Here is a 25,137-nt window from a genome sequence, read left to right as displayed (position 1 = left end):
CATCCCAAGGAAATTAGAATATATTGTAATTTGGTACACTATTGATCAGGGAGCATAATATTTTGAAGGTGATGCTTGCAGATTTTATGAATGGTGCCTAAGGTTATGGCTAGTTTTGGCAACAGAATAACATTCATTATGTATCTTTTGGGATTCGGCTGGTTCAAGCTGGTTTTTCCACAAAGTCAGAGAGGGTGTATTGTTCTGTGATCAAGGGTTAATACCCCTTTTGCCTCACCAATGGCCCAAATAATGAAATGGACATCAAACATTTTCTAATTTGATATCTCCACTAAGACTTGGGATCCATTGTACTAATTCAGTCTCCATCAATCAGTAAGAATGGAGCCAATGACATCTTCCTTCCAGATGTTTATTTGTAAGACAGTTCTCAATGTCTGTTGAGGTCAGTACCTTACACTGACTACACTGCCCAGATCAGGAGAGGCTCCCACCAAGTCTCCAAGCCTTTCCCCAATCTACTAGAGAGTAAATTGGTCCTTCTTAGCAGGAGCCTCCTCATGGAAGTGCCGTTTATGATCCATTTACTTCTGCCTTTTCCAAGCCTCCCAAGAGAACAGTGACCTTCTGCTTTGTTTCTTTTCTGTTTAATTTACAAATCTGTCCAATTCAAACACAGTGCAATTAAGTGAACTGAAACGTGAACCAACCCTTTCTTTTCTATTCTTAAATGCACATGATTTTCAGGTTGGAAAATTTTTTACTCTGGGAGATTTTTTTATCTTTGGCCAGGAGCTGAGTCAATGACTCCCTTCTTAAAATTTCTATCCTCCATATTAGCAAATCTGATTTCCAACCTTTCCACATTTGGTCACTTTGAATTCCGACTGTTTAACTGCCAAACCTGAGAGATGCAGTTCCCATCAGGTTTCATATCTGCAATTCTCTGAAAACCTTATGATAAAGAATGATGCACTACTTGATTTAAGTTTACAGCTTTTTGTTTCCTAGGGAAATACATATTTTGTCTGCTGATAGATGAATTAACAAAGGAAAATTTCTTTGAAGATCTTGAAGCACTAGATGGTTAGTGAGTGTATGTCTTCTGGTGATTTCTCTCTCAAAAAAATAAGTAAAACTGAGCTTGGGAAGAGGCCATGAAGTGCAAACAAACACGTAAGAGAAGAGAATACAGAAATACAGAAGATAATATTTTTGAGGTTCATGTTGATTGCATGTAGAAACAAAATATCCTGATGACAGGGTTTACAGAATCATGAAAAAAGGAGGAATTGGTCTGAGTTTATCAATGGGCCAGCTGCTACAGTGTGGTAAAAGAAAGATCAAAATGACTCCATGAACTCAGTCCAAAGGTTTGAATGTTTGCAACAAAATTTCATATTTTGTTATGCATCTAATTATCACTTCTTTTCTGAAAAAAACAGCAAGCCTTACTTTAATAGCTTCTTTCTTTATTGTGGCCAAATTATGGCCAAAATCCTTCATACAGAAAAGCAACCATAGCACAATAACTTTCTGATGCTCTAGAACTGCTAGAACTATAGAGCTGTTTGAATTCTGATTTTGAGAGACTCCAAAGTTAAAACTACCCAATATGTTTTTCTTAAAATTATTGAAAATAATTATGAAAAAAATGATATATTTCTCCCCTGAGAATTAGGAGGAAAATATGGGTTAGAGTCCTTATGAAAAGTCCCTTACAATGAAAAAATTGTACAGCATAACAGCTGACCAGATATATATCAAATCAATTAAGTACCCTCTGGATCTCTGACTCTTAGCTGGTAAAATCAAACAAGAGATGTAATTTCCTAAATTAAATAAAGGTTGGTATGGAATGCCAGAGGAATTTTTTATTGTTAAAGAGATATTGGGCTCTTTGTGTTGGTGACTCTATATATTGAGCAATCAATCTAATAATTAATGGAGTTTTTTGAGTGATTACTGTGTGTGGAGCAACTGCACACATGAGAAGCAGTGTAGCTTAGTGGAAAGAGCACAGGCTTGGGAGTCTGAGGTCATGGGTCCTAATACCTGCTCCACTACTAGTCTGCTGTGTGAACTTGGGCAAGTCACTTAACTTCTCTGTGCGTCTCTCCCCTCATCTATAAAATGGGGATTAAGATTGTGAGCCCCACGAGGGATAACCTGATTATCTTGTATATATATGAGCACTTAGACACATAATAAGTGCTTAACAAGTGCCATCATTACTGTTATTATTATTATAATACAACATAATTGGTAGTCACATTCCCTGCCCTCAACAAGCTGCACTGTAACATGGAGCTACCCTGAAGCTCCATGAGCTGATATCCTGATGTTTTGAACAGAGCTTTATTTAATTGCCTGCCATATTTTTCTGAAGTTTTTTTATGCTTAAGAATTTACTGTGTACTTTTGTTCATACTTCATAGTAAATCATTGCTACCTAAACAGATTAACTTGTTATGTAAATATAGATAAATTAACCAAATAATGTTTAATATCTTTATGTTAATTAAATGTAGATGCTCATTTCCCAAGCACAAAGCAAAGCTTTGCATTGTTAGAAAAAAAAACCCATAGTGTTAAAATACTATCCCACAAATGGCAAAATCCTAGTTAGATTAACGACACTGATGACAGTTAATGCATTTCTAAAACTTCTGTGGAGCTGTTACAACCCATTATAGTCAAAATATTGGTTTATGAAAAATTAATAAAGTCAGTAGAAAATGGAATTCAGCATCTGTACTAGCTATTTACACAAAAAGAATCACCCAGAATTAATTATGCCTTATGCTACATTATAATGAGTTTTTCATTAAAATGTATACTATTATGGAAGCTAAACAAGGATTATTCAAAGAATAATGCCAACGGCTGTTATTTTTTGAGAGATTAAATTAGTTAATGGGTTATACATTTAAATCTGGTGCAAGGTTAATCGACACATATTTATCATTGTGTTAAACTCTGCATAATTTTAAAGAAATACACAACACCCCAATACAGTAAATCTTTCTTCTTAAACCCATGTGAATGGGTTGCTGCGTTTAGGTTATGTGCTAGCCATACAAAGTATAGTAAATATTAGACTCCATTTCCTAGTGAAAGTAGTGCTTTCAGGTTCATCATCATTTCTCCAACACAGTTTTTGTGGACAAAAACAGTCTGAAGCTTCCTTTAAAGACTTGCCAAAATGAATAATTTTTGGCAAGTTTGAATAAATCTATCCAGCTATATATGATTGATGAGTGGGTGAAATGTATTTTCCATTCAAGCAAAAAAGACACTGGATTGTTCAGTAAAATCCAGGGCAATTTTTTTATGGTATTTGTTAAGTGCTTACTACATGCCAGGCACTGTTTAAAGTGCTGGAGTGGATACTAAGTAATCAGGTTGGGACTTACAGTCTTAATCCCCACTTTACAGATGAGATAGTTGAGGCACAGAAAAAGTGAAGTGATTTGCCCAAAGCCATACATCAGACAAATGGAGTATCTGGGATTAGAACCCAATTCCTTCTGATTCCCAGGCCCATGCTCTATGCACTAGGCCACGCCCCTAGATGACTAGGTTCCTCTAGAACCACTCTGAGCTCTGATTCTGTGCTCCCTGAGATTGTAGCAGTTTATACCAGTCCACAAGGATAACATTCCAGTTTTATTCATTTCACTATAAATGTTACTTCCACTGGAGACAAAGAATGGGGAGTGGGGAAGATGAATAGATGGAAGCCTAGGTAACTGGGGTATTGTGGGTAATGTTTTAAAACAGAATTTCAAATCAGACATAGACCTTCACAGAAGTCCAATATTAGACTATTTTTGCCCTGGCCAAGTGAAATTCATTCATTTCATTTAAAAATTCCTTCTCAACATAAATGGATCTACGCTGCTGAATCTATCTTTTGAATCTTCCTGGGGAGTAGCAACTGCCAGTGGTGTCAATTACTTTCACTTTGTTTATCACAAAGCCATGTCCAAAGTGGCCAATGTAGAAATTGCTAGATCCTAGTGTTGGCTGGAAATAAAACTGCTTTAAGATTACACCAATGTGGAATGAGTTAGCAAATGAGTTGGTTCTGAGCATCTTCTTTTGTTCAGAGAGCAGGAAAAAAATACACTAAATTCTTCCATGACACATGCTTCCACTACATGACTTGGATAGTCCATTTGGGGAATGAGGAAATGTTCTCCTGACAAGGTACACCTATTTGGATAGAATATCTTGTGTTGTTCAGTTAAATGATTGTGATCATTCGAGTTTCAATGATCAAGGCATACATACTACAGCCCAAGTCCTTTTTTTTCATAATATTTAGTGCTAGGCACTGTACTAAGTTTTCGTGTAAATACAAGATGATCATATTGGACACAGTCCCCAAATTGGGCTTACACTCATAATCCCCTTTTTACAGATGAGGTAACTGAGGCACAAAGAAGTTAAGTGACTTGTCCAAGATTACATAGCAGACAAATGGCAGAAGTGGGATTAGTACCCAGGCCCGCTGATTCCCAAGTCTGTGCTCTTTCCACTAGACCACCTTAATAGAGGGATCATCAGGAACATAACTCTCACGTTTTATGAGAAGTGAGTACCAGATGGCTATAAATGTAGATGGTGGATAGCGAAGGGAGGCAAAATGGTAGCTTTAGATTCAGAACCAGCTCTTTGGTAAGCCTTTGCCAGAATATTATAACAGAGCAGTGTCAATATCAACTTTGTGGTTAGTAATTCTTGGGGCTTTATTCAACCTTCCATTAAGTTTCAAGACCCCACAAAGCACAGTGATGGTGGGCTAAAAAGTGTCAGGGAGAGGAAAGCGCTGGTTAAAACAGGGAACATTAGTGTGGAGAGGAGGTGGTTCCTTATGCTACAACAAAAGACACTGATAGGCCACAATTGTATCTAAAGCAAGAGGTATTTTGTCATGGGTGTTTTTGAATAAATCACTTCAGCTTGCAATTGAGGAGAAACTGTCATATTGTGACTACATAAAGTAAAATGGAGTTGCCTATCTCACTCATTCAAGTCAAAAAATGATCCTATTTGCAGATTTTAAGGTTTGAATTATTCTGATCAGCTGTCCATCTTTTTTGAAATACATTGGGAAATTACCTAAACTCTCCACATAACATTATAAAGTGAGTTTAGTATGAAGGATGGAGCTATTTCTTTCTAAACTACGCAGTCTGTAGTGCATTTGTTTTATTTTATTATATACACACATATATGTGTTTTATATACATGTCAAGCTTAGATCTACATGTGTGTATGTGTGTGTGTGTCCACACAAGTATATGTATTCAGAGAGAGCTGGCATTTGTTTTCCAAGAGGCTATTTTTAATAGTGAGCCCTACTTGTGTTTGTATGGCTGAAAAAAACAATATAAGACAGACACTTCTAAAAATTCTAAAAGTTTCTTCTAAAGGGCTTGTCTCTGTGTTTAAGTTTACCTCTTGGCATCCTGATCTTTGCAAGATCTTTCCTCAAGGAGGCTAATCCCTCTGGTCAATTCCTGCCCTCCTGGCTAATCAGTCCTCTGCGATGGTCTCCCAGCAGTTTACAGCTATGTTGCTTTGTTTGAGACCTCGCTTAATGTAGCTTTTTCTATTACTGTATTTGAACACCATTCTTAGACTTTTTCCAACACTAAATAGTATTGCTTTGTAAATTAGATTCCAAGGCAGTAAAATAATAAAGGGAGTTTAGTCTGCTGACTTGAAATAAACACCCAAGTTCTAGTTCTGGCTTCACCATTGACTTGCTGTATGATTTAGTAGACAAGTCTCTCTCTCTTTGTCCAAGTTTCTCCATCTGTAAAAGAAAAGTCAAAATGCCTGCCCATACCTACACATGAGAGTATGCTATGATATGATATGATCGAGGCCATGAGAAGCAGGGTGGCTTAGTGGATTGAGCACTGTCCTGGAGCCAGGAGGACCTTGGCTCCCAGCTCCACCATCTATCTGCTTTGTGACCTTGGGCAAGTCACTTCACTTCTCTGGGAGTCAGTTAACTCATCTGTAAAATGGGGATTAAGATTGTGAGCCACATGTGGAACAGGTACTTTGTCCTACCCAATTTGCTTGTATCCACTCCACCCCTAACACATAGTAAGTTCTTAACAAATATCACAATTATTATTATGTAGGTTCTGTGAGACAATTGGAAGAAAGGCACTGAATAAATCAAGACATTATTATTGTTGTGTCTGAAATTGTAATTCAAACATGTAACAGTTATAACTGGCACATCTTTTTTACCTATATCTGTTACTCATTTTCTACCTAAACAATTGTTGTAAAAACATCACATTCATTTTGATTTAATGGGTTACCCAATACAGACATAATCATCTTCTAGGTCAATGAATAATATTTGCATCCATTGTATCTTCTTTCAAGCGCTTACTTTCAGAACACACTTTCACATGCATCTCCAACTTGTTTAATGGACTCTATTGTAAAACAGATGCCATTAAGCAAATGCAGGTGTTCTTCCATCCCACTCATTAGAAGCGTACACACTAACACTCTACTTCAAGGCTGAGATTGAGAGTGGTGATCATTGCAAATTGAGCCCCATTTTAATATGACTATGCTGCCAGTGCCTACTTTCTTGCACATTTTGTAGGTGCCATCCGTGTTCCTAAACTGAATAATCTAGGGAAAATCTCAGCCTCCCACCCACACCTACATGTGATGTGATCCTGGTCCATATCCAGAATATGACTAATCCATAAGCATCTCAAAGATTTCTGAAAATAGCCGTAGGATGCAGCATCAACTAAAACTGGAAATCAGAAGAAGGCATCCAAGTCTGATTTACTGTTTGAACTGAAGGAGAAGTAACATTTAACATACAAGGGTCTCAGTCTCCCCATCTGTAAAATGGAGACCGTAATGACAGCCTTCCCTCTACATCTCAGCTAAATGGCTGTGACTATGAATGATGTAATAATACCCATAAATCTTTGGGAAGCTGCATTGGAAAGAGCATGGCCCTGGGGTCAGAGGACCTAGGTTCTAATTCATTCATTCAATCGTATTTATTGAACGCTTACTGTGTGCAAAGCACTGTATTATGCACTTAGCTAAGCTTAGCTAGCTTACCTAAGCATTTAGCCAGTTCTAATCGTGGCTCTGCCACTTTTCTGGTGTGTGACAATTAACTTGGGCCTCAGTTTCCACATCTGTAAAATGGTGATTAAATACCTGTTCTCCCTTCAACTCTAGACTGTGAGCCCCAGGTGGGGCAGTAACTGGGTCTGACTTGATTACCTGGCACCTGACCCAGTCCTGAGTACAGAACTTGGCACATAATAACCTCTTCATAAATAATTATTATTATACCTCCTTAAGAAAGAGAGAACATTATAGCAGTTGCAATACCATTGTTATCAACACTAATTTTGCTTATATCAAACTGTTTTTTACACATTTAAACAAGATCATTTAAATATATGATTATTATTTAGTGTTGAGGTAGAAATATTGAAATTATATGATAGATCAATCAGTGAATCAGTGTTATTTATTGAACACTTACTGCGTGGAGAGCACTGTATGGAGCACTGCTGACTAAAATGATAGCAGCATAACTCAATTTTCTTAGTGGCTAATGTTCTGCCCTGTTAGTTACCCAGGGCCTTCTGGAGAAGCATCAACACTTTCTAACTGCAAGGAGATTATTTAGTGCCCTGCAACACTGCATACAAAGACTATTCCTGAATGTACTAAACTGTTCTCAAAAGGGCTGAAAGAGTTAATGTTATTGCCAAAGTGGGTAGCTTACTTCCAGAGAACAACTTTATTTGTGGAATTATATTCAGGAAACTCCCAATTCCTGAAGATATCTATCCAGTGTTCCAACCCCTTGCTCGCATCCTTCCCCTAAACTGTAAAACCTTAAATCAATTAATCAATCATTTTTATTGAGTGCTTACTGTGTGTAGAGCACAGTATTAAGTGCTTGGAAAAGTACAGTATAAGAGAGTTGGTAAACCAGTTCCCTGTGCACAACAAGCTCACAGTCTAGAGGGGGAGACAAACATTAATATAAGTAACTAGTTAATACTCTATAATTTATAGATATCTGTGTAAGTACTGAGAAGCTGAGGGAGGGGTGAATAAAGGATGTGAATCCAAGTGATAATAATTATTATGGTACTTGGTAGTAGCTTACTATGTGCCAGGCACTGTTCTAAGCTCAAGTGCAAGGGAGACACGGAAGGGTGCGGGAAAAGAGGAAATGGGGGCTTAGTTTGGAAAGGCCTTTTGGAGGAGATGTGCTTTAAACAAGGTTTTGAATGTGGGCAGAGTGTTCTGAATATGAAGAGGCAGGACTTGTGTTAGAGGTCAGTGGTGAATAGATGAGATGGATAGGTGATAGGTTGACATTAGATGATCAAAGTGTGCGAGCAGGGTTGAAATAGGAAAGCAGCAAGGTAAACTCAGAGGGGGCAAGGTGACTGAGTGCTTTAAAGCTGATGGTAAAGAGCTTCTGTTTGATGCAGAAGTGGATGGGCAACCACTGGAGTTTTTTGAGGAATGGGGACACATGGACTGAATGGTTTTGTAGAAAAATGATCTGGGCAGCAGAGTGAAGTATGGACAGAAATGGGTAGAGACAGGAGGCAGGTAGGTCTATGAGGAGACTGATTCAGTAATCAAGGAGGGATAAGTGCTTGGATTAACATGGCAGCACTTTGGATGGAGAGGTGAGGGTGGATTTTATCTTCCCACTTTAAATTTTCCAGCTCACTGTTTGCCCCCTCTTTGAAACCTCCCCAAATCCCCACCCTTTCCAATAAGTCAATATTCTCAATCATATTTTTGACCATTTACAATGTTTTGAGCACCTGAATAAGTATTTGGAAGAGCACAATAGATTTAATAGCTATGATCACTTCCCTCAAGGTACTAACAATCTAATAGGGGAGACAGGCAATAAAATGAATTATAGTCCATCAATCACTGGTATTTACTGACACTAGGTGCAGACCTCATTACTATGCACTTGGAAGGGCACATAATAATTAGTTGCATGGTCCTTGTCCTCAACAAGCTCAGAATATAGCAGAAAAAACAGTCATATTAAGTCAGCAGGGAACATCCAAATGGAGATGTCTTGAAGGCAGGAGGAAATGTGATATTCCTGAAAAGAGAGAAGTGGCATGGCTTAGTGGATAGAGCATGGGCCTGAGAGTCAGAACATCATGGATTCTAATCCTGTTGGCACCGCCCCTTCTGCTGTGTGACCTTAGGCAAGTCACTTCACTTCTTTGTGCCTCAGTTGCCTCATCTGTAAAATGAGGATTGAGACTATGAGTCCCATGTGAGACAGGAACTGTATCCAACCCAATTTGCTTCTATCCACCCCAGTACGGTTCCCAGCACAGAGTAAGTGCTTAACAAATGCCATAATAATAACAATAGTTATTATTACTGCTATTATTAATAATAGTAAGAGAGAATGCCAAGAAGGATGAGAGAGGGGACGAGTAGGCAGGAGGGAGCTACAAAGGTGAGAGGCTACTTGGGGGAGCTAACATCTGAATGTTTTGAATTTGTCAGCAAGAGTTGGCAAGGTCATTAAGCAGGTGGAAGCATTGAAGTTTTCAGGAAGGAAGAAAAGTTCTGTAATAATGGGGGGAAATAGGCAAGGAAGTCAATAAAGAGGAGAAGTTGTAATGCTAAGTGAAGGAGAGATCAGAACAATAGAAGATAAGAATGAATTAAAATGGTGGAAGTTGGCCTGGGTCATGGCTTTCCACCAACTTCTTTCTAGTGTTACAGGCCCTAGTGTTACAGAAGAGGAATTGTTCTGTGGAGATGATCCCAGGGCTAGGATTAGTGGTAAGAAATCACTGAGAGTCAGGGGAGCAACAGAATTGAGTTTGATGGTGAAGACAGTTGTGGATTTGGATTTGTATAGAGAGGGAAGGGTGAGTAAGGAGTCAAAATGGGGCATGATGGCCTAAGATAAGTAGATGGAGTCAAGATTTGGGGGAGGTGTCTCTGGGTGGGGAGAAGACAGTTTGGTAGAGAGGTAGGAGGTAGAGGTTGGAAAGTGAGATTTCAGAGGTGGCAAAGTCAGAAATGGTACCCTGACTAATGGTGATGAGATCCAGCATATGTGCAAGTTGATGAGTGGTTGAGGTGGGAAAGAGTAAAAGGTCAGCAGAGTTGAGGAGTGAGAAGAAGCAAAGAATTGGGGATTCATCAATATTGTCCACGTGGATGTTGAAATCCCCAAGGAATAAGAGTAGAGGAGAAGGGGTTCAGGAAGGCAAGAAAGGCTTCTACCTGCTAGACCAGTTCCTAATTGACCATAGCTACCAGTCCTCTGCTCGGGGGATTGCTGCTTCCATCCCGAGGTCTGAGAGAGCACCACTTCTCAAATTTCAAGAGGTTGGGAGGTATGTCCCTGCATGGCAGAATACCAAAGAGGAAGCATGGACCGTTTTGCAGTGCCAAGGGAGTCAGCAGAGAGATTCAGTCTCTCAGCTCCTGGCTTCCAAAACATTTTCTCTGACCAACTTCCATCTGCCTAGGATGAAGCCATCCGACATCTACCCTTAGTGCTTATGACTATCAATCAAGTATTTACTGTGTGCAGAGCACTGTGCTAAGCACTTGGGAGAGTCCAATACTACAGAATTGGTAGATATGATCCCTGCATACAAGGAACTTACGGTCTACAGGGGGAATTAGACATTAAAATAAGTTATGGCTATGTACTATGGAGCTGAGGGTTGGATGACTATCAAGAACCAAGTATATAAGTGACACAGAAGGGAGTGGGATTTGGGGAAAAGAGGGCTTAGTTGGGGGTGGCTTCTTGAAGATGTGATTTTAGGAGGATTTTGAAAGGAGGAGAAAATTGTGATCTGTTGGATATTAAATGGGAGGGAGTTCCAGGCCAATGGGAGGGAGTTCCAGGCCAATGGGAGGGAGTTCCAGGCCTGAAGGATGACCCTGGGTAGGGGTCAGTGATGAGATAGATGAAATTGAGGTGCAGTATGTATGTTGGAGGTAGAGGAGCTAAGTGTACCAGCAAGAAGAAGCAGCGTGGCTCAGTGGAAAGAGCATGGGCTTTGGAGTCAGGGCTCATGAGTTCGAATCCCAGCTCTGCCACTTGTCGGCTGTGTGACTGTGGGCAAGTCACTTAACTTCTCTGTGCCTCAGTTCCCTCATCTGTAAAATGGGGATTAAGACTGTGAGCCCCACGTGGGACAACCTGATTCCCCTATGTCTACCCCAGCGCTTAGAACAGTGCTCTGCACATAGTAAGCGCTTAACAAATACCAACATTATTATTATTATTATTAAGATTGGAGTAGGAAATCATTGAGGTTAAGGAGGAGACAGAGAGATGTTTGCATACCTTAATGCTGAATAGGAGTTTCTTTTTGAAAGTTCTCTTTAATTCACTTCCCTTTAGAATTTATACACATCCTTAACACATAGTAACTTAGGTTTACTCATTTAACTATTCATACTTCTGCATTCCTGCTTTTGGATGATGTAATAATATTTTCTTCTCTTTTTCAAATGACTTAGGTGTGCCAGTCTTTCCTTTCAAATTTATTCCTTGAGGGCAGGGATGGGGTCTCGTATTTGATTGTAACCTACTGAGCACTTTGTACAGTGCTCTGAATAGTCAGCTACCCTAACATGGAACTTCTTTCACTCAATATAATATACGAATGTAGTAACTATATTATAATAATGGTATTTGTTAAGCGCTTATTGTGCGCTGAGCACTGTGCTAAGCATTGGGATAGATACAGGGTTATCAGGATGTCCCATATGGGGCTCACAGTCTTAATCTGCCACAGGTAACTGAAGCACAGAGACGTTAAGTGACTTGCCAAAGTCACACAGCTGACAAGTGGCAGAGCCGGGGTTAGAACCCACAACCTCAGACTCCCAAGTCTGGGCTCTTTCCACTAAGCCTCGCTGCTTCTCTTAGATATTATTAATCTATAAATGATTGACTATTCAATTCTGGATAATTTTAGTAAAAATAATGCATCTGATTTTGGATTGGGAACCAACCCCTCCATATTTATAAAATTTTCTCAAAAGAAAATTGGGTCTTAGAATATTATGGCTCGATGTAGTTATAAGTAACAAACTGTCTCATAGGGACAAGGATTTGCCTGTATTTATCTCCTTATGTTCTTTGACTATTCTTAATTTGTAAAATAGCAATAGCACATGCCCCATTATTGTATTGTTAATTAAGCAATATTACCACTATGATAAAAATATGTGAGAAAATTGACTGTACCAAGGTCTCTTTGTTGTATCAGCAGGAGCAGGGGTTTTTTTTGTTTGTTTGATTTTTTTTTTTTTTAAAATCTCTTTGCCCACTCTGGATTTCCTCCTCATGACTGCTCATGGAGCAACAATAGGGGCCAAACCATTTGATTAAAAAAGAAAAAAGCCAGGCTTCTGGGGTGAGTTTATAGGCTCCACTGCTGAGTGTGAGGACAAAGGCAAGTTTTAGCTGACTCAATCCTAATGTGGGAATGTGGGGTCAGGAATAGCATGATCACACTGCCCTTTCCCTTTTTTAGCAGGTATTTGTTAAGCACTTAATCTGTGTCAAACACTGTTCTAAGTGTTGGAGTAGATACAAGTTAATCATGCTGGAAGGAGACTCAGTCCCACATGAGTCTCACAGTCTCAATAGGAGGGAGAAAAGGTATTGAATCCCCACTGTGCATTTGAGGAAATTGAGTCACAGAGAAGTTGTGACTTCACACAGCATGTAAGTAGAGGGGCCAGGATTAGAACACTGTTCTTTTTTTTCCAGGCCTGTGCTCTATCCTCTAGGCCACATTGTTTCCCTGGTGCCTGCTCTCAGAGCTGGGCTGCTCCATCCAGACTCTGCCCTGTCTTTCCTCTTCTAACTATTGCAGCAGTCAGAGAGCACATTTTTGGCATCCTGGTTGTGTCATAGGCCAGGGTCTCTGTATCTCCTCTGCAAAGTCAGGCCCAAACTGCAATCCAATCTGTTTAGTCTCTGTTCTCTTTTGGTGGAAATGAACCAACACCACCAACCCATCATAATGAGATACTGTAAGTCTCTTATTACACATCCTCCAATGTCAGAAACAGTATGTTCTCCACAGGACTCTTCTCACTTTTTTTTTTTTGATTTGAGATCATTTAAATACTGTAGTATTATAACTTAGTCACTGTGACTTTTTTTAAGAATCTCAAATAATCTACTGAGATTGCAATCTGCTAAGTGTATCTAATGTCATTGGCTGTTCAGATACAGCCAGTAAAAGTCTAGAAAAGAAACTGACCAGGAAGCACAGGTTTTCATTTTAAAGTAGAATGAGTCATTTTAGAACAATCAAAAAAGGGAAAGCAATATTCCCCCCAAATTAATGTGTAAATTGATCTGTGAGCCCAATAATTGTGATATTTGTCAAGCGCTTACAATGTTCCAGGCACTATACTAAGCACTGGGGTGGATACAAGCCAATTGGGTTAGACACAGTCCCTATCCCAGGTGGAACTCACAGTCTCAATCCCCAATTTACAGCTGAGGTAAGTGAGGCCCAGAGAAGTGAAGTGACTTGTCCAAAGTCACACAGCAAATAAATGGAGGAGGAAGGCTGAGAATCCATGACTTTCTGACCGCCAGCCCCTTGCTGTATCCACTACACCATACTGCTCCTCTACTATCCCACATTATTTAGATAATCTCAATGAAGATCACAATAAAAAAAAAGACTAGAGTGAAAAAAAATCAGAGTAACCTCTCCGGGCCTGGCTAAAACCTGGAAGATAAAGTGTGTAGGAAAAGTACTTGTAACATATTCTAAATCCATTAGTTTAAAAAATTCAGAAAAATATGACTTGTTCCTATTTATTTCTATTGAATTTCAAAGTTATTTTGAAGAACAGGTTATACAGCCAAAAGGACTAAACTAAATCTGCACTGTAGACTAGAGAAAAGTTTCTATTCAAGTAAAATTAAAATGGACCTTTGTGGTAGACTTGAATCCTCTTTTGCCAAGGTTGGCATCTTTGTAGAAAGGGCATTTTTTGTGACAAAGCATCTAAAAATTGTACTCAAATCTACTTTCTTATAAAGGAAATTAAGGAACCTTCATTATGTTCTGTGATTCGGCATTCTAAAAGGAATCTAGAGCTTAGTCTATGGGGATTGTGCATGGAATCCAGGATATTGGAATTTTCCCCAAGGAACTGATGGAACGGTAATTAAATCTTCTCTTGCTGCAAATAGATTATTTTAATTTGAAAACTAGATATCACCAAAAAACTTTACATCTCATTAGAGTTCATCCTAATGAAAAGTCATATCTATCTAAAAACTAGCTCTAAGCTTCACCAGTGTGACATAAAATATATGAGGTCACCACAGGATAAATTGGGTTGGGTGACTACCTGTACTCTCCTGATATAAAATAGAATAAATGTCCCAAGTGATTTGCAATCAAGCACTGTCCTGCTTTTTTTTTATGAATCCATATACTACAAAATCAGAAAGAAAAAAGTAATGAAGGAAGAAATTATAATGACTAAAGTTCCAAGTTGCCAACTCTGTTCTGTGCTGTTCCAAAAAAAAAAAGAAAATCAGCATTTAGTGAGATGACTGAAGACATATAGATGTGACAGGCCGAAGAATTAGATGTGGTTGTCCCCAAATGGGTTTATTAACACAGGCTTGTAGCCAATGGTCTAAGAGCAGTCAGCCTGCTAACGAGTAAGGAATGCAATCAAATTGGAATGTGCTACCTTCATAACTTCGGGCTGACATCAGATGGGCAAGGGTAAGTGTGAGCCAGGCTGCCAGGCCTGTTCTTGGGTTAGGACTGTAAGCTTGTTATAGGCAGGGAATGTGTTGATCACTGTACTCTCCCAGTAACTAAGTACAGTGTTCCACACACAGTAAGCACTCAATACATATGATTGAATGAATGAATGAATGATTGAATGGGTAAATATTCTGACATCCCGGTGAAATTCCCATTTCTATTGGCAAGGCTGATTTCCAGGACCAATTGTCAATTCACACACAGCTGAGCTTCAAGAATGATTTGGTTAAAGAATGAAGCTCACATCACATTAAGAAAAAAATTGTGTTTTTTGTTAAGCTCTTACTGAGTGCCAAGCACTGGACTAAGTGCTAGGGTAGAGATACAAGATAATCAAGTCCCACATGGGGCTGACTAAGTAGGAAGAACAGATATTGAATCTCCATTTTGTAAAGGAGGGAAATGAGGCACAGAAAATTTAAGTGACTTGCCCAAAGTCATATAGCAGGTAAGTGGCAGAGCCAGGATTAGAACCCAGGTCACTGTGTTCTTTCCACTAGGTCAGGCTGCTTCTCATTACTTAGGAGTTTTGTAATTAAGGAATGTGACCACTAAGTAGAGCACTTACCATGGGTGGCTGACTCCAAAAGGAAAAGAGGAGAAATCTTGTTGACCTGTAAATGTAAGAAGCATCAAGTGACAGTTTTAGGTTCAGGTTTTAGAAGGTTCAAAGAGGTGAATGAGGAGAGCAGCTGACTTTTATCTTCTGTGCCAGTCCCCCAGGTTCCCTTTTAACCCCGAAAAGCAGAATAATAATTCTAGGGGCAAGAGTGAATTTTCCCTCCACTACTGTATTGTCAACACTGAAAGAAAGACTACTTCCTCATCCTCATTCCTCTAATGTGCTAAAGAGACCCAGTAGAGTTGAATTCGTTGGGCAGAAGGAGGAATAACTGTGGAACTTGAGATCGTCACTCTATTGTAAAATGAAAATGGAGAGTTTGTAATCCAGGATTGGTTTTGGGATTCTCCAAGAGTGATTTGTTCCACCTTAGTTGCACCAGAGCTCATAGTCTCTCCGCCCTCTCTCCTTCCTCCTGTCTTTCCCCCACTTCTCTCTCTCTCTCTCTCTGTCTCTCTCTCTCTCACCTTCCGATCACCCTAACAGAGTTCCCAAACTCAACAGTAGGATTTAACACACTACCACACACTCGGTATGGGAATGGGGACTGATGTTGAATATAGAAGTTCCACAAACTATTCCGTTAGCAATCCTCAAAAGCCAGAATGGAGCTCTTCATTTGCTGGTTCACAGACAAGCTGTGCAAAGCTGGCCACTCTGAAAGTTAGTTGCAATAGGATTGGAGGCAATGACTCGCCTGCAGAACATGAAGCTAAACCAAACTTTTTTATGGTCCATAATGTTACCAAAAATATTCCCACACCTTTGAATGTCTCTATGCCTCCCATTTTCAGGAGCAGAGCAGCATGCCCTAGGGATTCGAGCACAGGACTGAAATTCAGAGGACTTGGGTACTAACCCCGGCTCCATCACTTGTCTGCTACTTGACCTTGGGGCAAGTCGCTTCTCTGCCTCAGTTACCTCATCTATAAACTGCGGATTAAGACTGTGAACCTCATGTGGGACAGGGTCTGTGTCCAACCTGATGCCTGTATCTTGTATCTACCCCAGCACTTAAAAAGCGCCTGACACATAGTAAGCGCTTAACAAATTCCATAGAAAAGCAGAGCAGACCAGTACTATAAGCAGCAATCAATCAATCATATTTATTAGGTGCTTATTATGTTTACAGCATGTACTAAGTGCTTGGAGGAGTACAACATAACCACCTTTGTTGATATGACCCCTTCTCACAATAAGCTTGCAGTCTAGAAGCAAACATCGGAACAACTCAATTTTTTCAATGTGGGGGGAGTTGTCTTCTGGGTAAGAAGAGATTTGGTGGGAAAGGGTTTCGTTTCATCAGTTATCTGCAGGAAGAATTAGTCAGCTTCTGCCCGTTGGAATCAAGGAGATTCAGAGAGAGAGGGAAAAAAATATAATTTGGTTAGAAGTAGGACGAACAGCATCAGACAGCCTGGAAAATAACTGCTTGGAATAAAGTCTCTCCTAGTCAAACGGCAAGAATATTGACTTTACTCCTGTTGTTCCCGATGGGCCTTCCAAGAAAATGAAAGGCTGGCTACTTAATAAAGAATGCTGTGGGCTGGTAACATTCGGCTCTAATTTGCGAAGTTGGCCTAAGAGTTGAGCAGACTCTGAAAGCCCACCATATGGAGTCCGGGTCTAAGGGATGGTTATTTCCTGGGAATCTGCTTTCCTTTTTTGGCCTGAGTGTTAATCGGGGAGGTTTCTGAATCTGACCTGCGGCCAAAGGGCAGGCTTCACTGTGCTTACAGAGTCTTTCCATACTGTTATGGATTTACTCCAATTTATTAATTTTTTTCATTGACATGCTACATCAGGTTTAGTGTGAGTTTTCCAAAACCAGATACCATATCTCTCTCTCTCTCTCTCGTAGGCACGGTGCTGTTGTGCCAGGCAAACCAGGAAGGATCTTCCGTGTACAGTGCCCCCAGTTCACTAGTATACACTTCCACAAGTAAGCCACTGTTGCGGCCCTATTTTGGTTTTATGACATAAATATGAGTCAAACACCTTCCCCACTATGTAAGTCCTCCGCACCCCCCACCCTTCACTGTAGTTCTTGCTGAGGTGAAAGTGATTTCATAAGCATGCATTTTCTGTTACTGTAGCATCAAATTCACTGTACATTATCATCCTCATAGTCCAGTCATCAGCATCATTCTCTGTTGGACCAGACAAGAGAAAAGAGAACATATCGAAGAGCCCTTTGCAACCACTTTCTCTCTCAGTCTTGCAAATAGTAACATAAATTTTAGTAGCCCTGAAAAATACTTTACCGAAGTACCCTCCCATTTGAGGGTGCACTGAGACTCAGTGTAAATCGTCAAATGAAATCAGAGTTCTTTACAAATCACCGGGTATTGATTGTTTCTCCTAAAATTAGGATGACTATTTGCAAGTCTGTCCGAGCAGAGTCGCTGTCAGCAACATTGCCCGAAGTGCCATGAGTGACTCTGAGGAGGAAAGAAATGAATATGCCCTCCAGTTAAATCTGGGGGAGGGGGGGAAAGCCAACCCATAGGATGACGTTACTGAGACTGAGGAACAGCATTCCTTGCTATAGCAACTGGTACCGTAAACATACAGATCATGGGTGCGAGTGGGGTTGGGAACAATATACAAGCTTAAGAAAAGTGGACACCAAGTTGAGATAATAATACCGATGCAGATGTATAAAGAGCATCTTCCACAGTGGCTCTGGGGATTGGTGCGGGGAGAGGCTTTGTTCTCCTACTCACACACTCCCATTAGTGAAAAAGACCTTAAACCCAAACCAGACTAGCAATAGCAATTAAAAAAAAAAAGAACCAAAACACTGCCAGATGGTTTGGGTAGTGGAGCTCTTTCCTCACCCATATTCCTTATAAATGGATCCTCCTCAAGGAGAAGCCACTCAGCATTAGCATTCTGAGTTCACTTAGAAAGCATATCCATTTTGTCAATTTATATGCACTGCAAAATGCTGAATCGGGGGGAAAAAGGCAGAGATTCCCGGGAGGAGACATTTTTAATATCCTTCAAGTCAGTCTGTGGTCTCTGGCCAGAAATCTTGTTACTACATGGCAGCAATGCAAGTCCTTGGATTGGGAAGGAGATTGAGGGTCCTCACTGGCCAATTTTCAACACCTGACCATTTTCCTGACTGGGTGGGACCTGTGGAATCCCTGTGCAGGATTGGGTCTTCAGCCGCCACTGGAAATCAGTTTCTATTTAGAGCCTTAAATGAATAGAAAACTCAGGGAAGAATTTAATTCTTCAAGCCTGGAATTTATGCTGAAGGATTAATCATTTACTTCCAGGGGAATCTTGGTACTTTAGCAGTGTATGGGCTGTCATCAGCAACAATCTCACCACTGCAGTAGAACTAGGGACTCTCCAATTGTATCCACATAGGTGACACTTTTATAGTGGATTGAGGAGAGAGAATAGAAGTCATACGTGGGGATTCTGGGCTGGTTGTGATTAATTTTTCCCCTCTCCTGTGGTCTTTTAATGCTTTTGAGTTGCTTTGACAGGAAAAGTCCAGTGATAATCCTAAAACATGCAGACTATGCACTCACCTGAAGGAAGACGCTCAAACAGTTCTTTATGACAAGAGTGGCCGGCAATGACACTCCAATAATCTTGACCCCCTCCCGAAGACTACTTGATGTCAATACGCTATTCCGGCAAGCAGCATGATGTGAAGATGTCATCTGGCCACAAGGTTCCGGACGTCTACTTGATTTGGCCCCAGTTGGCCCTAACCTGCCTGAACCTAGAACATCTCTCTGGGGTGCTCTTTCTCTCCCATTTTCTCAAGAGCCCTTTCAGTCCTTTCCCAGAACCACATAAAGTCAGACCCAGTGTCTGATTCACTGAGTGTCCTGACAGGAGCCAAGTGGAAGAGGCACAGGAAATATGAAAAACAGATATGAAAAGCACCAGTATCAGAATTGGCCATGGGCAAATCAGCTGAAAATCTGATTGTCCAGTATGATACCAGACCTTTGGTCACCCTACTCATGAGTGAATTTGCCAGATTGATTTCAAAGGAAAAGCCTAACCCAAGCTGGATGCCCCTCATCTCTTCCCAGTGGATCAAAACCCCTGGTGGACGAAAGATCTCCAAATGACTGAAGCCATACTTAATTTAGAAGGTGCAGAGAAAGAAAACAACTATCTGCATTGCTGTCGGGAAAGTTCATATGGGTCACTGTCCAGTTACTCCACAAGATCCTGACATCAAAGCTGGAGCAATGCTCACTTGGGTAGCCTGAAAAGCAAGAGAATTAAAAAGCATCTTCTGACATGAGCAAACACAATTACTCCAGCCAATGGAAAGAAAATCCAGGAGATGAGAAAAGAATGAAAATGGAGATCTCTTCTTGGTTAATCAATCAGTGGTATTTATTGAGCACTTACTGGGTGCAGAGCCCTCTGTGAAGCACTTCAGAGTGTATGATACAACAAAGTGGGTTGGTTAGATACATTCACGGCCCACGAATAAGCTTTCAGTCTAGAGGGGGAAACTCACAGCCTAGAGGGAGTCTTAGGGGCAGTAAACCTATAGTGTTTAAATAATGAAATTACTGGGAGAAATCTCTCTATCCCCTTTGATTTGGGTCCGTGCTTCTGTAAAAAAACAGTGCTTCATCCTCACAGCAACCTCAGTTGAGGGGGAATTAGGAAAAATGTTTAAAGGTGACAAATGGAGAGCCTTGGCTTTCTACAAATAAAACAGACAAAAAGTTATTTATTTGTATTTAAGGCCACACTAAATGTAGTCCTTAAAAAGAATGATAATTATTAAGTTGATGACATTGGGCTGAAAACTGGAATGATGAGAACATTATCCCAGTCCCATGCTCTGTCCCTTTCCCACTTGGCAAACCACCATAACCGGAGAAGGCCTGGGTATGAATTGAGAGTAGTGTGCATCTAAAATCAACAGTATTCTGGGTCTTTATACAAATACCTTATATAATACCTTACATTTTTATAGTGCTTTATTTGTCCAAAGCCCTTTTATAGTGCTTATCGCATTTTACCTTCCCAACATGAGATAATAAAAAAAAATGGATCTTGAACTGAGCATGCTCCAGCCCAGACTTGGAAAGGCAAGCCTTTCAAGTGAGCAAGAGTGACAGGGATGCAAGGTAGCCTGACCAGAATCTCCATTCCAGAATACTTGTTTATTTTTCTAGCATTTTCCAGGAGGCTGGGTCTGCCTGACGAATGAAACACAACTGGTATCCCAGATGTACTGGTAATTTGAAATAATAATCACACGCCTTGCCCTGCATTAAGAAACTTCACAGATAATTATTTACCCCTTGTTACATTGTTTCTCTTGCAAAAATTCCCACATACCCCACAGCCAGATATTCAGGAATTGATTTCCATCGAATCTCTATTCTGAGATATGAAATGAGAAATTATGCTGGGCTGCTTTCCTGACCACCAAGAAGAGTGGGTGAGTTAGTAAAGCACCAGGAGACATGTATGACTCCAACAGTATGTCAACAGTAATGATAATAATAATAATTGGAATTTTTTCTTGCTGTTTTTTCACAGTATTTGTTAAGTGCTTTTACTATGTTCCAGGCACCGTATTAAGCACTGAGGTAAATACAAGCTAATCAGTTTGGACAGAGTCCATGTCCCACATGGGGCTCACAGTCCTAATCCTCATTTTTACAGATGAGGTAACCAAGACCCAGAGAAGTTAAGTGACTTGCCCAAGGTCACACAGCAGAAAAGCAGTATAGTCGAGATTAAATCCTATGTCCTTCGGTCTCCATGGCCCAGGATCTGTCCACTAGGTCATACTGCTTCTCACAGCTTTTTCACTGCTTTATAGGTGCCAAGAACTGTGCTAAACGCAGGGATAGATAAAATAATAATGATGGTATTTGTTAAGTGCTTACTATGTGCCAAGCACTGTTCTAAGCTCTGGTAATCAGATCAGACATAGCTACTGTCCCAAATGGGGCTCTCAGTTTAAAGGGAGGGAAAGGGCATTGTATCCCCATTTTACAGGTTAGGAAACTGAGGCACATAGAGTTAAGTGACACAGAGCAAGCAAGTGGTAAAGCCACAGTTAGAACTCAGGGCACCTAACCTCCAGTCCTGTGCTCTTTTCTCTGAGTACAGAGATGACATAGTGCAGTGGAAGGAGGTAGTGGATCCTAAATGCTGTCATTCAACTTCCTAGAGGCTTGGACTCATCCAAATGGCATCTCAGGGTCTCTTTCAGCTCTAAGATTCTAAGATCCTCTGACCTGGGGTCAGATTTTAAGCAAATGGCAGAACTCGACTAGCCAGGTCTAACTGCACCAGGTAAGTGGCTCCTCCATTCTCTTTTCCATTTTTCCAGTCTAACCGACTCAAAGCCAGATAGGGGAGCAGAAGGGAGGAGGCACACATTTGCCCTTTCCTTAGCTTTCCTCACTCCTTCAAGTATTCTTCTGTCAGAAGTGTGGAGGCAGCCTGGCCCTGGGCCTGGTCAAAGCAAATCAGTCTATCAGTTAGTTGCCTTCTCGGTTCCAGCCTCTGGATTTCTTCACTCTTGGACTAGTAACACAGCATCATTAAGTCGCTGTGGCTGGGACTGAGGCATAAAGTAAGGTGAGAGAACTAAGACGCTATGCCACAATCCTGGAATTTTCAAGACATTTTCAAGATATTTACTAAAAGAATAACGACTATGCTGGGTCACAAAGGTTGGTGATTAACCTGGGCATCTAAGCCATTAGTCATGTTTTCTATGTTTTCTATGTTTTCTAAAGAAAAACCCGAGAAAAGGCAAGATGGATGTAGAACAGCTTTGGAATCAGCACTGACCCACCAGCCCACCAAGAATTGTAATGTATGGTGGGTGAGAGAACAACCCTGAATTCACTCATCACACTAAAAACATCACCTCTCTAGGGGAAGATGGAAATAATATGTGCATGATGCCAGTCCTAGAGCACTTATTTGCAAGGCTGGTGGGGAGGCCAACAGCCCCAAATGAATTTCTAATGCTTGTTAAGATAAGCTGCTATATGACCCAACTTGCCAAAAGGGAGATAAGGGATCTCAGAAGCAGCTTGGCTTAGTGGAAAGATCACGGACTTGGGGGTCAGAGGTCATGGGTTCTAATCCCGGCTCCACCACTTGGCTGCTGTGTGACCTTGGGCAAGTCACTTAACTTCTCTGGGCCTCTGTTGCCTCATCTGTAAAAATGGGGATTAAAAAATGTGAGCCCCACTTGGGACAATCTGATTACCCTGTGTCTACCCCAGAGCTTAGAACAGTGCTCAGCACATAGTAAGTGCTTAACAAATACCATGATTATTATCTAAGACTGTTGCCTTGAATTTCTGTTTTGAAAACTAGCTTCTTGCAATTTCAAAGATTTATATATTCACTGTTTCTCACTAACAAACAAGAGCACAAAATGGGGGAAGCAAAGTGGGAAGGGAAGAGAGCAACAGTGTAAACCAGTTCTGAGTTGATTTGTTCTATGATATCCTATAGATTGGTATAGTATCAAGAATGAAATATAAGACAGGCTTGCATGTTCTTTCATTGTCCATCTGCATCCTGGCCTTATACTATGTCACGCTTTATCATATTGTCTGATTCTCATTACTGAGAGATGTCAATTAGGGGTAAGTATAAGAGTTTCTGTTTTTTGGAGATGTGAAAGTTTGAGTTGTGAGGAGCAAAGATGCTGGAAAAGAAAACATCATTACTTTTATTATTATTATTGTTAATAGTAATAATAATGGACACGTGAAGTGTTTACTATGTGTGAAGCACTGTCCTAAGCACTGGAATAGGCACAAGTTAATCAGGTTTGACACAGACCCTGTCACATATGGGGCTCACAGTCATTGTGGTTTGAGTGTTTAGCTTACCTCTGTGGACCCTGGAGTTCAGCCCAGCTGAAAGTACATGCCCTCAAAATGGTGGATAGTCCATTACTCTGAAAAATGCCACTGTCGCACTGCTGAAAAATGAAGTTATCTCAGTAGCTCTCTTTAATGGATTGATGCTTTGAACTTCCACATCTCATAGAAATGCCACAGCCTGACTTTTGGTAATCGTGAATGTTGTAATTGTATTACTTCTGCTACCACACTGATGTGCATGTAAAGTACCCATGCACACATAATATATGCTCTTATACAGATTATTATGCCACTGTGCTCCATATTTGAAAATGAAATTCTTAAAGGAATTATTATTGATATAAATGAGGTTGTCCAAAGACACCTGTTTTATACATTTTCCAATTCAGGTTGTAGATAGAAGGCTGATTTTTTTTAAGATCTTTGTTAAGCACTTACTATGTACCAAGCACTGTTCTAAGTTCTGGGATAGATACATATGATATGTATCTAGAATTGGTGCATTCCAGCAATAAGTAGGCATCAATTATTCCTATTAAGAGAAGCTTGGATAATAGGTAATTTGGAATTTGTTTTTCCTTTTTAAAGACAATTAAATTCTAGAAATGGCTATTTAGACAGTCTTCAATTGTCCATATTGTTGGCTCTGAGTGGATGCTGAAATTATTGTATTTTCAGGAAAGAAAAAATGTGGTGTGAAAGGACATTTCATTTCACTTTTAAATTTAATCTATTCTTCCAATTTTGTAAATGAAAATTTCAGGACCTAAGTCATTTGGTCCATGACTGAAAAGCTCTACCCTTAATTTTGCTTGACCTCTAACTAGGAAGAGGGATAATTTGATTTCTTCCAGGAAAATTTGGTCAAGTTTTCTAATACAAGTCTACTGATATTTTGTTTGGGGTGAAATGTTGTAGCCAGAAGCAGTCTTTAGCATTCTCATTGACTTCCACTGGTGAAGACTACCAATATGGGGGAAAGAGTGGTCCAGAAAGAATTTCTATGAGACAATTTCTATTAATTTACACTCTATTTTCCCTATCAGTTTGAGCAAATAACTAAATATCAGTTTTATTTCAATGATTAATCTTAGAATATAGGAAAATTAATCTTAAATTTTCATTTTGGAAAAATAAACTGGATTTGAAGCCACTACTGGACAAAGAAGCTGAAATAAAAATGCAAAATCAGCTCTTCATTTATGTTTCATATCATGCAGGAGCAAAAGGCTGATACAGCAAGTCAAATTGTGTATATATTCTAATGAAATTTTTAAAAATGATTTAGGTGGCACAAATCCATTCAGACCATCTCTACATTGTTCCACCTTTTAGGATAAACCTTTCAGCACTTTCTATAATTGAACTAATGTCCTAAATTGCTACTTGTTCAATCCAAGACAGAACAAGGCATTACTTTGAGTTCAAGGACTGTAATCCAAAGTTTAATGCTATTTTGTCTCTGAAAATCTTTTTTTTATGTTTATTCTTCATCCCTTCACTTATATGCAGAGTTAGGTATTCACATTAAATTCAGAATAAATAATTCACACAAAATAGGCAGAACTGTAATCTCTGAGTGGACAGGGGTCATTTTAACCAACTTAACTATACGCTTGCGAGCACAGGCTCCAGTGCTCTGCGCACTGTTAAGTGTCCATTAAATAGCACTGATAGATTTCTCGACAAGTATTCTCCTGCTCAAGTGCCATAGATCAGAGTCTCCAAAATTCCTGCTGTTTCCATCTTAAACTTTAAAAAAACAACCCAGGCAGTTGAGCTTCCTACAGTCTTCTTTGGGAGAGTA

At 40.0% G+C, this 25,137-nt stretch overlaps 1 protein-coding gene across 16 annotated transcripts in view; it reads left to right on the top strand.

The window, feature by feature from the left end:
- RBFOX1 (RNA binding fox-1 homolog 1) overlaps positions 1 to 25,137 on the top strand; it is a 1,878,609-nt gene that overhangs the window by 1,766,398 nt on the left and 87,074 nt on the right. For all 16 annotated transcript variants that reach the window (XM_029058016.2, XM_029058005.2, XM_029058022.2 and 13 more), the window contains one exon: positions 17,324 to 17,404. In XM_029058016.2, coding sequence (XP_028913849.1) covers positions 17,324 to 17,404 — 81 coding nt within the window. The remainder of the gene's footprint in view (positions 1 to 17,323; positions 17,405 to 25,137) is intronic.

This window comes from Ornithorhynchus anatinus, chromosome 2 (genome assembly GCF_004115215.2).
Source record: "Ornithorhynchus anatinus isolate Pmale09 chromosome 2, mOrnAna1.pri.v4, whole genome shotgun sequence".
In the NCBI taxonomy this organism is placed as follows: domain Eukaryota; kingdom Metazoa; phylum Chordata; class Mammalia; order Monotremata; family Ornithorhynchidae; genus Ornithorhynchus; species Ornithorhynchus anatinus.
Note: the sequence above shows the minus strand (reverse complement) of the source record. Positions and strands in the feature narration are given on the sequence as shown.